We start from the raw sequence: 18,402 nt of genomic DNA, 5'->3' as shown, positions 1-18,402 counted from the left end.
TTCCTGTGTGTCCTGGGCTACCAACCACCACTCTTCCCCTGGTCGGGTGAGCCCTCGGAGGTTCCAGCTGTCAACCACTGGTTCCAGCAGAGCGAGAGAGTGTGGGCCTCGGTTCATGTCCAGCAGGCAGTCCGGAGACACAAGAGGCACGCCGATGCCAGAAGAGGCCCCACTCCTCAGTACCAACCTGGCCAGAATGTGTGGCTCTCAACGCGGGCCATCCGTCTCCGGCTGCCCTGCTGTAAGCTGAGTCCCCGGTACATAGGTCCCTTCACCATACAGAGGCAGCTCAACAAAGCCACCTACCGGCTCAACCTCCCTCCACAGATCCTTGTGACGATGCGGTACCTCCTCCTCCCAACATCGCCGAAGAAGAGACCATCTACCGGGTGCAGGGTCCTCGACTCTCGACGACGGGGTCCTCAAATCAAATACCTTGTTGACTGGGAGGACTATGGCCCAGAGGAACGTTCCTGGGTCAACCGTCACAACATCCTCGACCCCTCACTCCTCACATCCGGTCGTCAGGAGCCACCATGGAGGGGGGGGGTCACCAGATCTTCACGCTCCACCCACTCGTTCACAATCCCCTGAGTTCTGATCACCGGCACCTGCATCTCATCACCAGTGACACCTTAAAAGACTCTCACTCCCTGCACTCAGTGTCTGGTCTCATCAGACTTACATGGACTACTTACCCGCTACTTACCAGCGTCTTCCTCCTCTCGTCTTCCGTCTCCAGTCGTCTGCTCCACGTTATTATCCCAACCTGCAAGAAAGAACTCTTATTACATTCAGGTAAGTTACTGTTTGAAAGTGCTTGTTCATCTACTCACCTGCATTCTCCATTACTTGTGTTTGTGCCTCTGTGTCAAAAAACATCTGTGTTCACTCACCCCTCTGCCTCCGTCTGTGTCCTGACAATAACAGATGAGACACACCTGAACAGAACTAACTAATCAAAATAACCAAAGAAACACACAGGAGACGTTTCTCAAAGTTCAGACTTGCGTCCTTGGTAGTTTGACAAGTTCGACTCAGGAGAACGGACTCCCGAGAACGGGAGGACACAAGTCCGGTTATTCTGCATATGATACAGCAGCGTACTTGATAACGTCACTCAGCTCACTCTGGCTTCTCCGGTTATCTCCGTATGTATATTTTAGGCAACAGTTAAACAAAACGTGTTATAAAACACCACTCTGCCTCTTTTAGTTTTCATTTAAAAAATCTTAAACATATTAATACCCTCACAAATGTGGTTCAGGCAATGCGTTCATTGATTGTCTTCACTGCATGTATAGTATCTTTGGGACATTCTACCAGAAACGTACATTATCTGTCCTTGAATTGTTACAGTGAATAAAAAGTATTTCATCCAAAAAATGTCTAAAACTGACTGACTGAATTCGTTATTCATTAGGTTCTCAGATTTTTTTTTTTTCTTTATTAAAAACACTTTTGAAAATTACAAATCCTATCCTTGTCCTCAGCCATATTGGAGCTACAGCTTTCATAGTTTTGTTAGGATAAAAACTGTTCAAAAAAAACTCACAATACAATAACAAGTTTAAGTTGTTATCATTCATACAATAGATTAAAAACATGAAATTATACATAAATTCTACAAATAAATACTATTTTACAACTGTCCCCATGTTTTTGGTCAGTCCTGTCACGTTTACATAAAACTCTACATAAAATGTGTGCAATAGGCCTTTAAGGGTCTGACTCAGAGGAAGTGACATCATTTGACCGAGGTGAAGCTGACACAGATCAAGGGTGAGTTCTGTCATTGAATTGTATGATTTTAAGCTTGTTTTTGTATGTTTTCTTTGAGAAGGACGAGCTAAAGGGTCAGGCCCTGTTACGGTTAAACATCCCAGAAAATCCAAAAAAAAAAAAAAAAAAAAAAAAAAAAATCCAAAACATGTCTAAAAGGGTTACTGAAATTCCTTGCTTGCATGTTAACAGTTTTTATGCTAGCATGCTAGCAGGCTGAGTAATGGCAGTTTAAAAAGGCCGACCGTCAGGCCCCGTCACATCAGTCCCGTCACATACAGGGCCTGACAGTCCTGTGACACGGCCTTACAAATGAATGGCGTTTTTCTTTTTTATTACCTTTATTGCATATATGTATTTAATGCATGCCATAGCAAAACATTATTTGAATAAATAATGTGTAAATTTTAAGGTTTTTGTGCTCATCAACAATTTTTTTGAATTTTGAACTTTTTCCTAGGCCTATGTGCAGCACTGCTTTTGAGGTTGCACTTTGTATATTAATGATATTTCACTTCATTTTACAGCTTGGTAATAACAGGGTGATACCATGCTAATATTTATATTATTACCTAGGAAATTACATGCAATGTCCGTTATTGTGACGCAGACTCAGGTTGATTGAGATCCATAAGCGGTTTATTAGCAAACAGCAAACTCACAGTACAGGCAGGCGTGGGTCGAATCACCAGGGTAAACAACAGTGTCAGAGACAGTCCTATGATCGTGGTCATAACCGGGCAAGAGATCGGGGCAAGCAGCAAACAATCAAAGACGCAGTCCAGGCAAACAAAGGGTAACAGGCAGGCGGCAAACAATCCAAGGTCAGTAATCCAAACAAGGTCAATACACAGGCAGATAGAAAACAGGGAAAAAACGCTCAGAAATTGTTGCTGGGCAAACAATACTTCGCGAGGAGTGTGAGTGTGTGTGTGGCTTAAATAGCTGGCTGACGTGAAACAGGACCGCCGTAATCAGGCCAGGTATGTGGGCGCTTGGGATTTGTAGTCCAGTTAGTACTCGGGAGAGTGAGACCTCCGGTGGCCGATCGAGGGAACTTCGCTGGCATTCGTGACAGTTATTTACCATGTAATTTCCTAAGTAATAATGTAGATATTACCAAAGTATCACCAATGACTTTACATTGTGCTATTCAGTTAAATGTCTCAAGTCCGCAAAAGTCACTTCTCGATGCATCCTTGATAAAATCAAGAACACATCCGGGGATTTGAACTGTACTAAATGTGAACTTTGATTTGGAACAGGGTGCCATTTGGGATTCAGCCCATATTAAGAAACGGTCAGGGAGAGAACGGAGGTAATTAACAGACACAGTTGACAGGGATAACAGAATAACATGGAGAACTAACATTGTCCTAACCAGCCGCGACAGTGACACGCAGAAATGGTTTCTATTTTTTGGGGAAGTTGTGGCTGGAACAACAACACAAAGTATGGCAATGTTAATCTCAGGTAATGTTCATGTGCTTCATTCAATGCTAAAAGTGTGTAATGTGACTTTGAATATCATTTAGTGCTCCCAGCTTTAGTAAAAGCAACAATGGATAATTTACATCAGATCTTGAAACTAAACAAAAGGAAGCAAGAACGTTCAAACTGTGAACAAACAAGTGTATTCTATGACGAAAATTGTTTTAGTAGCTCAGTATGTATTTTTAATAATGTTTAAATGGTGTAATATTTGTGAAACTGATTATGTGCTTACCCATTTCTTGCGAGGGCCGTCAAGTTTAATCTCTGGTGCCATGCAAATGCCACAAGAGCCCGCCCACACTGTGTTCTGATTGGCTGTGGTTTTTGATTGATTGACTTTTAGTTATACAAATGAGGACAATCTTTGTAGGATGAACAAAAATGTTTTTGGTAATCATATTAAAAATAACACTTAAATTGGATAATATTCAGACTTTTGAGCTTTGAAGTGCTGGAAAAAGTTGTGTGAAGAAAGTGGGACTGTGACGTCGAGGGAGTAAGATTGGATGACTTCATCAGGGTCTGCCATACCTGTATAAGCTAAACAAGAAACACATTACCAGAACTCAAACCGAAATTATGCTGCTTTAAGAGTATTTACTACACAGCAAACCTTTATGAAATAGTAATTTTGTTTGTGTGTGAAGTAAGCCTTAAATTCTTTGAACAGATGAAATATGCATCACAGATTATTTATCTTCCTATGATTCATCTAGATATATATAGATGAAGTGTGATCTTGATGCATCTGCTCATTTAAACTGCTTCACTTCTGAAGGCTGTGAATTTGTGGTTTCACAAGCACAAACTTAGTAGCCTTTTGACCTAGTAAAAGCCTCATGGTGCATGCACAAAAAAAAGAGTCAGATTTATAATATATGCATGGTAAAACCTGTATTAATTTCTGTATTATAATTTCTTAATTTCTGTATTAACTTATTATATTAACTAATAGCAAAAATTCATATGTTAATTACCACGATGGTCAAAGCTACATACTTCCAGTTGTCTGCTTTAATTAATCTTTAGGTAATGATTTGCAAAGGTATCATTATGTGATGATTTTACTTGTTGAGGCACATGACTATTAACTAATTGTTACGTAATATGTTATTGGTTATGGGTTTTGAATTAATTTTGAATCAGTTTGGTTTGATTTTTGATTGACGCTCTCCAGACACCGGATGATGGCTTCTCTCCAGTTTAATCCGGTGGTGTCTGGGAGGTCAACAGGATGGTGAAAGTTCGCCCCGATCCAGAACAACGACTTCAGGGTCTCGTTGTTGTAGGGGCAGTTGAGTGCAAGACGAAAAACTCCTTAGAAAATAACAAAAAATCGTGGCTCAGAACGCAAACTTCCTTGTGTCATCCATAATGGGTCCGATCTTCTGTAAGGCGTGGTGTGTAGGCAGGCAGATGAAGACGAAGAAGACTAAATTCCAAAACAGGGTTTAATAATAAAGTTCCAACAGGCAGGGACACACACACACACACACACACACACACACACACACAACTGAAACGACACCGGACACTGAACTGGTGACAGTGTGACAGACGTCACTGTCCAGTTCAGCTCACTTTCTGTTCCAGAGCTTTTCACATTAAACACAGTTTCACAGCAGAGATCTTTCTGATCACTTCTTGTCTTGACTTTAGTGACTGTCAGTGAAATGCAGAGCTGTATCTTAGTGTCAGAAATAAACACTCAGTTCAGATCAGAGGAAGTTCACAACCACAGGAGGAGCTGATGATGATTAAAGGAGGAGCTGTAACTATATAATGAAGAGAGAGACTGACAGAAACAGAAAATGGCTGATAAGTGTGATCTGTGTCTGCTGGGACTGATCATTCTCTCTTCACTTCTCACAGGTAAAGAAATCTGGATTTTCTCTAAAGACATTTAGTGGAATTAGTCTGGAAAGAGTTGATTTGAACATGCTCAGTTTATTCTTGCACACATTCACGTTGTGATCTCAGAGTTGTGTATTGATACATACAGATCATACTGTATTATTCCTGATACTGGACATAGAGTCACTCAAACATCTGATGATCAACAATTATCTTCATATTAAGAGATTTCAACAGCTCTCTGATCAAGACAAATACTTTATTCTGGAGAGTGTGATGTTTGTGTGGAGTGAAGAAAAAAATACTGTATGATCTGCATCTTCTGCTTTTTATGCTGGTATGTTTTATGTTTTCATTAATATATATCATAATGATCACTCAAATATACTGTGTTTCAGGTACCAGTGGAGTGGATGATGATCATGTGTTCATCAGTTCTGGTGAAAATGTCCGTCTGTCCTGTAATAATGATCTTTCTGACTGCAACTCAACTACATGGATCTATAACAGTTTCAGACATTCAGCAGCAGTTTCACTGATTGAATTAGGGATAAAGAAGAAAGACACAGAGAGACATGAGAGACTGAGTCTGGGGTCTGACTGCTCTCTGAACATCAAGAACGTCACAGAAGAAGATTATGGATCTTACACCTGCAAACAATATGTGAATGACAAACAACAAGGAACTGATGCACGTGTTTATCTGCATGTTCTTCATGGTAAGTTTATGATTATGTGATCAATTTAAAAAGGGCAGATTCTCCCTTTAAACTCAGATGATGATTGAAGAGTCTGTGATTTGTGTCTTGTGTTCAGTTTCAGTGTCTCCATCATCATCATCATCATCATCATCATCCTCACAGACTGAGATCAGTCCAGGTCGCTCTGTGACTCTCTCCTGTCAGTTGTATTCATATGAATTCTCCTGTGATGATTTGGTCCGTTATGAGGGTCTTCAGCTGTCGTGGGTGAATCAGGCTGGTGTTGATCTGACGACAGACTCCAGATATCAGATATTATTCTCATCAGATCACTGTATCATCACTCTGACTACAACACTCCTGAATGAAGATGACAACAGAGAGTGGAGATGTCAGCTTACTCTCAGAAATCAACTCCAGACCTCAGTCAGATACACTGTCAAGAGTTCAGGTGAGAAACAACTATTATCACCTAGTTCTGTCTTGAAACTCTGCTGACGCAGGTTGATGGGTCTTTAACTCATTGGGTAGCGATCACATCATTATCTACACAGCACAGCTGATTGGCTGCTGTTGCATCAGTGGCCAATGAGCTCGCTGCTCAAACATTCAGATATTTGGCATTGATGGCTGTTAGCAGTCTGCAGCGCGTTTTCAGATGGCATCTGAAACAACATCTAAGATAAGGAAAAATGATCTTTTCCACATATGCTCTTTTGTGTGGTCCGGTTATCTATTCCTAAATGGAGCTATCTTTACAAGTTTTAAACTAGCGTCATGTCAACAGATGGATGAGTGTATCACTGAAGAATATAAGCCAGGGGTTCCCAAACACATTCAGCTATTTTATACACTGTTTAGCACGTTTATGAAAACAGTTAAAGTGATATAATCATTGTGCTTTATCGGCGTCCACCATATTTCATTCATTTTCAAGAGCAATGTGGACATTTATCAATGCTAAATGTGTGTGGTTGATTCAGATGCTCGTGTGTCTGAGTCACATTAAAGAACCATCAATACAGTTAATACTGAGCGTCGTGTTTGTGTATAACCTGTGGAGTCAATCATAAGCTGGATCGTGATGCAGTTTCGTCTATGCAGCAGCAAATAGCCTATTGTTTCATACGTAACCGAGACGTTAAGGTGGTCGGCAAAGTAGCCAAGGCACACATAGATAGTAAACATGCCGTCCCATTTAATATATATATAAATTGCAGTACATATGTCTTGGCAATAGATCTGCTTGTTTTGGGGGTGTTTGTCTATTCCTTCCTGTCTATGTTATCATTGTGCAGATTTATGCATATCTGTCGATGCAACAGCTTGTTTCTCACTCAAAAGCACATGTATAGCACTTGTATTGTCTAAATCACCCATTAACTGTGTAGTGTGAAAAGTGCTTTACAATGTATAGCAATAGTCTTCTTCAGCTGTTTCACCACAGCTTTATTGGCTTGCCTTTACACCGGAATAGATCTGAATGTATTGGCAGTAGAAGGTCTCGGAGCGTAGCAGATATATTCCACCAAGACCAAATACATTAACATTGTCATTTCCATTACCATGCCAATCTCAATTACTATACCAATATCCCAAGAGTTGTCTTGACAGAACTACTGTAAAATATGATGTTGATGTCCTGCAGATGAAGCATCTGAACATTCATCTTCTGATTCAACAACACTGATTCCAGTCAGCAGCTCAAACTCTGAGAAGAAATCAAGCCAAACTACAGCAGCAGCTCCTACACAAGGTTCATGATCACATGATCACTGTCACACATCATCAGTCTCTCACTTCACTGGTTCACACTGGCTTTAATTAATCCATCCTTTAGTTTGTACAGAGAATCAGAAGTCATTAAATACTCCAAACTCTGAGAGGACAGCAGCTGCACAAACACCTGGATTTACTGAACAACAAGGTATTTATTCATGACTTTCTCATTTCATTGGTTATTCTATGACATTTTGATACATATGAGTTATAACTATAATGTTTTCTTCTACAGTCTGTTGTCTGATGCATGAATATAAAACAATCAAAATAATCATAACACAGCTAGACTCTTTCATCACACATGTGAATGACTGAACTGAGTTCATCATGTTAAATGGTTAAAATCATAGTAAGTGTTTATTAAAAACTCAAATCATCATCTTTCAGCAGCGTAACTGAGACTCACACTGATCTGGAGCTGATCTAGTTTGTAAAAGAAATCTTGATGTTGTGCTCATGGACTAAAGTATGATTTTTGTAATTCCATTTTGTTTTTAATGTTTGTAGCATCAACTACAGCAACACTGAATCCAGATGTCACACCAAACTCTCTGAATCAAGGTGTGTATGAACACACTCATTTCTGGAATCAGTCTCTAAATGTACTGAATCTTCATCTGATCACAAGCTTTGACTCGAGACATGTTTAATTTATAATCCACATCACATTCTCATTTCACATTCTCTCACACATCACCTACAATCCAGAAACATTAAAACGAATGTGAAAAAACTATTAATGTCAAAGAGACATCATTTTATTTTATTTGTAGTTGTTTATTTTTATATATTTAGTTAAACACAGTAAAGCTGAATGTCTCTCTATCGTCTCTCTCTCAGTGATTGTGATTGTGATTGTTGTCGCTTCATTCGCTGTTCTCCTTCCTGCTCTTATTCTCTGGATGATTCGCAGAAAAAGAGTCGGTGAGTTTTTCATATAACAACAGACAAAAAGTCTAAAACATCTGATAAATAAATATGTAATTTATACAAGATTCCTCTAAGTGAAGAAAAATCAGTGAGTTCACAATGTAATTCTACAGCACTAAAATTCCTCCAAATATTGTGTGTTTGAGACTGTATTGTGTATTTGGTTTGTGTTTTTGATCAGTATTCCCTTGACGTTATGTTTCAGATAACAGAAGAGGAACTGATGACTCTGAGGTGAGTATTGTAGGTCGATCCATGAGTTATTAGTGTTTATAAGCTCTGATCCTGAAATATGACACTCGTATTAGTCAGATTATATAATGACAGGTTAGTGTATTTGAACTGTTTCTGGTCTAAAACTCACAGATAAGAATAAATATGATGAACCAACGACACAATCAACATTTACATTCATCTACTGCCAGTGAACAATGTGATTCATCTCCAATAATCTGTGTATATTTGTGTATATTTGACACTGTGACAATTTTTCATATTTCCATTGATGTTTAGGAGCAGACAGATGATCATGTGACTTATTCTGAGGTCACTGCATACAGTAAAAACCGAGACAAAGAGTACAAGGTGAGAAACACTTCCTTGATGTTGTCCAGCTTCTCTCAACATGATAGTTTGTGTTTTCTTCTGAATGTGTGTCATGAATTGAGCTCAAACATCATGCTGTAATAATTGTGTGTTGAAACAATAACTGTGATGTTCATTCAGGTTCGCTGTGATGATAAAGTGACTTATGCTTCCATCAGAGGAGCAAAAGCTGGATCTCAGGAAAACTGCAGTGAACTTTATGCCTCTGTGAACAAGAACATCGCAAATCAGTCAAATAATTACACAAAAACCACATGAGCAGAAGAATATGAATCTAATATAACTGAGTCCTAATGGTGTCATTCAGTGCCATTATAAATACTTTCAATGTCTTTTACATGTTAACAAACAAACCCAAGTGATGCTCTGATTTATTTGTAGTTATTGGTTATTTTTCTCAGTTCAGCATGTTTTTTGTATAGTTTCTGTCTGCTTGTTGATCAGTTAATGCTAGTGTCTTTATTATTAATTCAGAGCTGCAGGTTTGTACAAAGTCTAGAAAATGAGGACACTTTTACTCTCTTATTCTCATTAAATCATGTATTTTCTCCAGCAGTTAATTAACTGTCAGCTTGCATTATTATGAGAACAGACAAAGCTACTTGATGATGTAAGCGTTTATCACATGACAGGAATGATAATTTGGTGTTTGAACTGTTTGATCAGCTGCTTTCAGCAATGTTTGTAATATTATATTTTATTTGTCAATAATAAAATAGTTATTGTCAAACATGTTTTTATGGTGAAATATATTTTCCTTCACTACACATGTTTTCTTGAGCAGACTCTGTAGACGAGACACAGAAACCTCTGTTAACACTTACAAAAATAAACCATGGTTAACATAAAAAACATGCTCACAAATCAACCATGGGTTTGCTACATTAAACTTACATAGTTTAACCATGGTAATAATTTTTTAATAAAAAAAACAGCAACATGGTTATTACACTTTTACTATAATAAAACCATGGTTAATTTTCATAAGGGACTGGTCCTCAACCAGGGGTCCGGGGCAACTCAGATCGTCAGTGGAGAAAGACATATAGTTCATCATAACATCGTAATATACATCATACACCTGCTATATTGATAAATCTACATGATTTTTCATATCAACAGAAAAATATACCAGGATAACCTGTCTTCTCTCGAGACTCCTCTGCTAGTTCACTGTTAATGATATGCTAAAGCCCGCCCACACATTGACGTGATTGGTTACAAGATAGTTTGTGATGTCAGAAACACCAGAGATTTCAACATTAAAAACTTGATTTTCACCACAGGGGGACTTTAAACATGCAAATGAAAGTATGGCTTTCTCCATGTCTAAACAGTGTGGTCAAACTAACACACACTTTTTCTTTTGTCCTCTTTGTGTTCTGGCTTTGAGTTCTAGTGTTTCCAGAACTGTTTGCATGATCTTTAGTCTAGTTTTATAGTTTACATTTGCTTTCTGAGGTATTTTCAGAGCGGTGATCTCACTGTTGAGGTCTGGAAACATGTTACTGCTGAGTGTGAGAACTCAGTTAGTTTGACCACACAGATTACTAAAGAAACACCTAAAGAAAGAAGAGGAAATGAGATCTTCTGAGATCATCTCTGAACCCAGTTTGGACTGATGGGTGTGAATTTTCACACTTTTGTGGAGCGTTTACACGACACCATTTTCAACTAAGAATGGAAAACTTTTTATGTTTTGACCAGTCATTTACATTAAAATTTGAATAAAAGGTTTAAAAGGTCCAAGTTTTTGAAAAGGACACCTTTATTTTCTCCCTGTAAACAACAAAACCAAACATGAATTTGTGTAAACAGTGACATCATGAACATACATATGATGTATTCAGTTTATAGGCGTTTAGTGTTTCTTTACAAAGTGACATTGCCAACACTTCTCTCACAGCATAATGCAACGTTTTTGTTCATTTTCAAAGATTTGTGTGAACGGGGAACATTTTGACAGTGTTGTCATCTGAACATGAACATTTTCAAGAATGCAAAGAAAATATTTTTTGGTTTTAGTACATCATGTCAGTTCCTCTGGTTTCTTTAAGTGGGTTCTTTTAATAACCAGTGTTCTTTTGACCCTGTTCCTTCTTGCAAAAATATCATCGAACACTTAAGGCCTGCTGTCTTCCCTCATGCTGTCATGCCGGCTCTTTTTTTAAAGTTGTAAATACTGTTGGTTCAGATGTTGTTCTTTATCTATAAATTTGAGTCCAATCACTGGAACGGTCCCTGACAGTCTAAAACATGCAACAATTACTCCAATTGTAAAGATGTCAAATTCAGATATGTCTATCCTAACCAGTTTTAGACCAACATTTAATCTAGTCAAGTCAAGTCACCTTTATTTATATAGCGCTTTTTACAATGCAGATTGTGTCAAAGCAGCTCTACAGTGATAACTGGTATATAATTTTGGCTGCACAGCAGCTCTTAAAGAAAATGGTGTCAATGCAGGCAGATCAAAGCACTGTTGAATATCAAATGTCAAGTGTCCCCAACTAAGCAAGCCAAAAGGCGACAGCGGCAAGGAATCAGATGGCAAACATGTGTTAAAATGGAGGAAAAAACCTTGGGAGAAACCAGGCTTAGTCAGGGGGCCAGTTCTCCTCTGGCAAACAGTGCTTTGTTACGATTCAGGTAGCTAACATAAGTCCGATGGGATCGCAACATTCAAAGTATTTATTCCAGTTCCATCCAGTTGAGGATCGTATTCATCACGCCGGTATGGACGGTTTGTTGAGGAACTGTGTCGTGGCTGTCGTGTCGATGAGGCCTTCACAATGGATGATCTAGTTGACTCAATCTCTGCTGATACTTCAGGGCTGCGTTGTGGTCGTGTCAAGGCGCAGGTCCTCGATCTCACCTGGATACGGCCCGGATCCGGTTGACTACGGTAAACCTCGGGATAGACAGAGAGACTAATATTAGCGTAGATGCCATTCTTCTTCTGACGTAACGAGTACATCTGGTGTTATAGGAAGTGTTCCCGGTTCCGGCTGACCTAATTTATGCAGCCTAATAATCCTTTAACGGATTTGAAAATATAAATTGATAATGTGTTATGTGTATGCCAGGTTAAAGAGATGCATTTTTAGTCTAGATTTAAACTGACAGAGTGTGTCTGCTTCCCGAACAATGCTAGGAAGACTGTTCCAGAGTTTAGGTGCCAAATAGGAGAAGGATCTACCGCCTGTAGTTGATTTTGATATTCTAGGTATTATCAGCTGGCCTGAATTCTGAGATCGCAATAGACGTGAAGGACTATAATGAATTAAGAGCTCGCTCAGGTACTGGGGAGCTAAACCATTTAGTGCTTTGTAAGTAATTAGCAAGATTTTAAAATCTATACGATGTTTAACAGGAAGCCAATGCAGTGTTGACAGAACTGGGCTAATATGGTCATACTTCCTAGTTCTAGTAAGAACTCTAGCTGCTGCATTTTGTACAAGCTGTAGTTTATTTATCAGGCGAGCAGAACAACCACCCAGTAGAGCATTACAGTAATCTAGCCTTGAGGTCATGAACGCATGAACTAACTGTTCTGCATTTTTCATTGAGAGCATATGTCGTAGTTTAGATATATTTTTAAGATGGAAGAATGCGGTTTTACAGATGCTAGTAACATGGCCTTCAAATGAAAGATTGGTATCAAAGAGCACACCCAGGTTCCTAACTGACGACGAAGACTTAACAGAGCAGCCATCAAGTGTTAGACAGTATTCTAGGTTATTACGTGAAGAAATTTATGGTCCAAAAATTCGAATCTCTGTTTTTTTCTGAATTTAGTAGTAGGAAATTACTGGTCATCCAATTTTTTATATCAGCTATGCATTCTGTTAATTTTGTGAATTGGTAAGTTTCGTCAGGGCGCGAAGAAATATAGAGCTGAGTATCACCAGCGTAACAGTGAAAACTAACGCCATGCTTCCTAATGATATCTCCCAAGGGTAGCATGTACAGAGTGAACAGCAACGGTCCTAGTACTGAGCCTTGCGGTACTCCATATTGAACTTGTGATCGATATGACATGTCTTCGTTTACTACTACAAACTGATAACGGTCAGATAAGTATGATTTGAACCATGACAATGCAATTCGACTAATGCCAACATCATTGTTGAGTCTATTTAAAAGAATGTTGTGATCAATAGTGTCAAATGCAGCACTAAGATCCAGTAACACTAATAGAGAGATACAACCACGATCTGATGATAAGAGCAAATCATTAGTAACTCCAATGAGAGCAGTCTCAGTACTATGGTACGGTCTAAATCCTGACTGGAAATCCTCACAGATACCATTTCTTTCCAAGAAGGAACATGGTTGTGATGATACTGCCTTTTCTAGTATTTTTGACAGAAAAGTGAGATTTGAGATCGGCCTGTAATTGACTAGTTCTCTAGGATCAAGTTGTGTTTTTTTAATAAGAGGTTTAATAATAGCCAGCTTAAAAGTTTTTGGTACGTATCCTAGTGATAAAGATGAATTGACAATATTGAGAAGAGGGTCTATGACCTCTGGAAGCATCTCTTTCAATAGCTTAGTCGGTATTGGGTCTAACATACATGTTGTTGATTTTGATGATTTAACAAGTTTAGACAATTCTTCCTCTCCTAAAGCAGTGAATGAATTGAATTTTTCCTCAGGGACACTACAATGCACTATCTGACGCGATACTGTAGTAGATGGTTGCATGGTTATAATTTTCTCTCTAATATTGTCAATCTTGCAAGTAAAGAAGTTCATAAAGTCATTACTACTGTGCTGTTTGGAAACATCAGAAGTTGAAGCTTTATTTCTTGTTAATTTAGCCACTGCATCAAATAAATACCTAGGGTTGTGCTTATTTTCTTCTAAAAGAATTGAAAAATAGGCAGATCTAGCAGTTAAGGCCTTTCTGTACTCAATCATTCTCTCTCTCCACAAAATGCAAAAAACTTCTAGTTTTGTTTTCTTCCATCTGCACTCCATTTTTCTGGCAGCTCCCTTTAGGGAGTGTGCTCGTTGTACCACGGCGTTGGATTAATTCCTTTAATCTTTTTTTAAGCGCAAAGGAGCAACTGAGTCTAATGTGCTGGAAAAGACAGAGGCAATAGTTTCTGTTGCAACATCGAGGTCTTCTAAGCTTTCTGGTATGCTAAGGCGATGAAACTGATCAGGAAGATTATTTATAAAGCGATCTTTAGTGGTAGAAGTGATGGTTCTACCATATTTATGGCAGGGAGGCAGTTTTGCAGCCTTGACTAGATGTAGTATACACAAGACTAGATAATGATCTGAGATGTCATCACTCTGCTGCAGAATTTCAACGGCATCAATATCGATTCCATGTGACAATATTAGATCTAAAGTATGATCGTAACCTTGAGGGCTAAACTCATTTAAAGTAATGTAATCGTCCGGTTTTAGCCAGGTTTCTGTCAAACACAGCACATCTAGATTATTGTATGTGATAATATCATTTACAATAAGTGCTTTTGAAGGAAGAGATCTAATATTTAACAACCTAAGCTTTATAATTTGTTTATCAGTATTATCTCTATTTTTTATTTGTTGAACATCAATTAAATTTTTACCCTTAAATGGGTTTGGAAGTTTTTTTGTTTTTACTAATTCGGGGTACAGACACAGTCTCTGTGTGATAATATCTAGGTGGAAGAGTTTCTATGTGTTGGGAATTATCTGACTTCTGTAACGTGAGGCAGCTAGCAGACGGTCAGTTTAGCCAGTCTGTCTGCTTCCTGACCTGGACCCCAGTTTGTCATGTTTCAGCTCTAAGACTATGTGCCATATTACTAGAGAGAAGAGCAGCACCATCCCAGGAGGGATGAATACCATCTCTTTTCAACAGGTCAGGTCTCCCCCCAAAACTTTTCCAATTGTCTATGAAACCTATATTATTATGCGGACACCACTTAGACAGCCAGCCATTGAGTGATGATAATCTGCTAACTATCTCATCACTCCGACGAACAGGAAGGGGACCAGAGCAGATTACTTTTTCTGACATTATACTTGCGAGTTCACACACCTCTTTAATGTTAATTTTTGTGATCTTGACTGGTGAAATCGAACATCATTAGTGCCAACGTGAATTATAATTTTAGAGTATTTATGATTAACATTAGAAAGCACTTTTAAATTTGCTTTGATGTCAGGTGCTCTGGCTCCTGGCAAACATGTGACTATGGTGGCTGGTGTCTCTATTTTCATGTTCCGTGTAATAGAATCGCTGATAACTAGGGCACTTTCAGCAGGATTCTCAGTGGGTGTATCACTGAGTGGGGAGAACCTGTTTGATGTTCTTATTGGAACGGAAGAGTGGTGTTTTCCGTGGCTAGGCCATTTCACCGTTACCCAATTGCCCTGCTGCACGGGTTCTACAGCCGGAACCGAACAATGTACAGAGTTTACTAAGCTAGTCACATCCAAAACAGTATCTGAAGACCTTGCATTCTTACTATCTTCGATTAAGGTTTGGATGCATGTCTCTAATTCTGAGATTTTCTCTGTCCGCCTGACTATTTCCCTATATTTATGACATGTAAATCCCTCTTCGCCGACAGAGAAAGCTATACTGAACGGCAACTGGCAAATATTGTCCTATCCTAACAAACCATACATCAATGGAAAGCAAATGATCAGATGATGTATAAATCTCAGTTTCAAAAAACTGACCCTTATGACTGGTTTTCTTTCGAAAGGGAACTCGCACTGCGTCGAAACGCCTATGACGTCACTACTAGTGCGAACGAAAGCACTTAAGGGGCACCTAGAGAACAAGTCATCCTCTTTTCGTCTTCAGGGACTGCTTTCTTTGAAATGCTGTTCAATGTAAGAATGGCTTGTTTAACCGAACGTTTCAAGCGGTGTGCACATCTGTGTCATAGATTTTTGATACTTGATGACATACATGACTTGTGCGTCCTTTGTTAGAGCATGCATGCCCAGTGCTTGACAGTTCTGTGGCATGCGCTGTGATCGTTTCCCGCTGAGGAAGCTCCATTCTCGTTTGTCTCTCTTCTCGAGGGAAGAGGGACAGTCTTTTGTGCTCGATAACGCACAGAAGAAGTTCTCTGATGTGTTTGTGAGGTGTTTATTTTTCACATGCTTCAGCGGCTGACGAGAGTGTTGTGCTGATTGAGGATGCGTCGTCTCTTGCGTCCTCATGATCAGCAGACAGTGCTCTATATAAGTTTCGAGTGATATGTGGGTTTGTGTTCAAGCTTTTGAAATCTAATCACACACATTACTTGTGCGTTATTTGTTTGGGCGAGGAGCGCACGTTCAGCTCTTGAGAGGGCTGTTTGCTTGCACTGTCAGCATTTCCCATAGGCAACCCCAGTCTGTGTTATCAATCTGCTGCTGGTTGTGTGAACTTAGATACGTGGTGATGCCCCCATCAGAAGAGATGTTTGTGAGCCATCTCGTGGCTGGAGAGGCATCGACGTTAAAAGCTCTGGTCCTGCCCATATATGACAGGACATACGTGGCAGCAGATTATGCTCTATGCTCTGTGCTCCCCCCACTCTGAATCCAGCACTTTCAGAAAACTACAGACCGGTATCCCTTCTTCCTTTCATTGCAAAGACACTTGAGAGAGTTGTGTTCAACCAACTGTCTACTTATCTCACACAGAACAACCTCCTTGACAACCACCAGTCTGGCTTCAAGAGTGGCCGCTCAACTGAGACTGCCCTGCTCTCAGTCACTGAAGCCCTGAGACTGGCACAAGCAACTTCAAAATCATCGGTACTCATCTTGCTGGATCTGTCTGCTATTTTTCACACAGTTAACCATCAGATCCTCCTATCAACCCTCATGTCGAAGGGCATCTCAGGAACTGCACTCCAGTGGTTCAAGTCTTACCTCTCAGGTAGGTCCTTCAGGGTATCTTGGAGAGGTGAGGTGTCCAAGTCACATCATCTTGCTACTGGGGTACCTCAGGGCTCAATGCTTGGGCCACTTCTCTTCTCCATCTACATGTCATCACTAGGATCTGTCATTCAGGAACATGGTTTTTCCTATCACTGTTATGTTGATGACACACAACTCTACCTCTCGTTCCAACCAGATGATCCGACGGTTGCTGGTCGCATCGCAGCCTGCCTGACAGCCATTTCTGCTTGGATGAAGGACCACCACCTTCAACTCAACCTTGCAAAAACAGAACTGCTTGAGGTCGGTGCCAACCCAACACTTCATCATAACCTTTCCATTCAACTTGGGTCGTCAACCATAACTCCTTCCAGGATGGCCAGGAACCTTGGAGTGGTGATGGATGATTGTTTAAGCTTCACAGATCATATCGCTACAACGGCCCGGTCCTGCAGATTTGCCCTGTACAACATTAGGAAGATTAGACCCTTCCTCTCTTCATCAGTTTGCATTGGCTGCCAATAGCTGCTCGCATCCAATTCAAGGCTCTAATGTTTGCCTACAGAACATCCACTGGCTCTGCACCACTATACCTAAACCCACTACTTCAGACTTATGCGCCCTCCAGAAGCTTTTGTATTCCGATGAATATAATAGGATCATATTAAATTGTGGCCTTGATCAAGTGTACCAAAAACTCCTCAAGGAAAGCTCAGATCATCTTGAAAATTATAACTATTATTATAATAATAGGAACATTTTCCTATTCATTTTTTTATATTTTTAACTGTTATAGAGGCACATTTTGCCCGATCTGACTGAAATTTTGCATGCTTGTTTAGAGGTATATAGCATACATCCTTGAAATTTCCATTAAACCACCAGGTGGCAGTAGATGACCACTCATTGGCTCATTCTGCTCAGTATTGTTTTTTCAAGGGATTTTAAATTTTAAGTCATATTTAAACTTTATAAATCATTATAACTTTACAAATTATATTTTGTCAAGGTTTTCCACTTCATTAATTCATTTGAGGTAAGTTTTTGCAATAATATCACTTTTGAGACCTGAAAATTAAGTTTTAAAAGTAAAACCTGAAAGAAGCATTTTCTTACATGTCATTTATTACAGATATCTATTTATATTTATATATACACAAAACGTGTGTTTGTAAGAACGTTTTATGGCGATACCATGGAAAATGTGCTTTGAAAACCAATACCAATACTCTTTTAAAATGAAAGTGAGCCAATGAGTGGTACTCTGCTGCCACCTGCTGGTTAAAATAGTAATTGTGTCATACTACTCACTAATATTGTTCTATAATTCACATTTAGACTTAGTAAATGTTAGAATAGTGAT

The 18,402-nt window shown here is 39.2% G+C and overlaps 2 protein-coding genes across 13 annotated transcripts in view; one reads left to right on the top strand and one right to left on the bottom strand.

Annotated features, from left to right (window-relative positions):
• Window positions 1-18,402, bottom strand: part of LOC127508159 (uncharacterized) — a 448,826-nt gene that overhangs the window by 180,925 nt on the left and 249,499 nt on the right. The gene's annotated exons all lie outside the window — the stretch shown is intronic.
• Window positions 1-18,402, top strand: part of LOC127508119 (uncharacterized) — a 310,593-nt gene that overhangs the window by 210,072 nt on the left and 82,119 nt on the right. The window contains exons 1-10 of one of the 2 annotated variants that reach the window (XM_051885781.1): window positions 4,794-5,148; window positions 5,529-5,849; window positions 5,947-6,282; window positions 7,480-7,587; window positions 7,672-7,758; window positions 8,121-8,174; window positions 8,454-8,537; window positions 8,749-8,777; window positions 9,057-9,128; window positions 9,270-9,883. In XM_051885781.1, coding sequence (XP_051741741.1) covers window positions 5,088-5,148; window positions 5,529-5,849; window positions 5,947-6,282; window positions 7,480-7,587; window positions 7,672-7,758; window positions 8,121-8,174; window positions 8,454-8,537; window positions 8,749-8,777; window positions 9,057-9,128; window positions 9,270-9,407 — 1,290 coding nt within the window. In that variant the 5' untranslated portion in view covers window positions 4,794-5,087 and the 3' untranslated portion in view covers window positions 9,408-9,883. Of the gene's footprint in view, window positions 1-4,793; window positions 5,149-5,528; window positions 5,850-5,946; window positions 6,283-7,479; window positions 7,588-7,671; window positions 7,759-8,120; window positions 8,175-8,453; window positions 8,538-8,748; window positions 8,778-9,056; window positions 9,129-9,269; window positions 9,884-18,402 lie in introns of those variants that run through there. The other variant, XM_051885780.1, reaches the window with a different exon arrangement.

This window comes from Ctenopharyngodon idella, chromosome 3 (genome assembly GCF_019924925.1).
Source record: "Ctenopharyngodon idella isolate HZGC_01 chromosome 3, HZGC01, whole genome shotgun sequence".
NCBI classification, from domain to species: Eukaryota; Metazoa; Chordata; class Actinopteri; order Cypriniformes; family Xenocyprididae; genus Ctenopharyngodon; species Ctenopharyngodon idella.
Note: the sequence above shows the minus strand (reverse complement) of the source record. Positions and strands in the feature narration are given on the sequence as shown.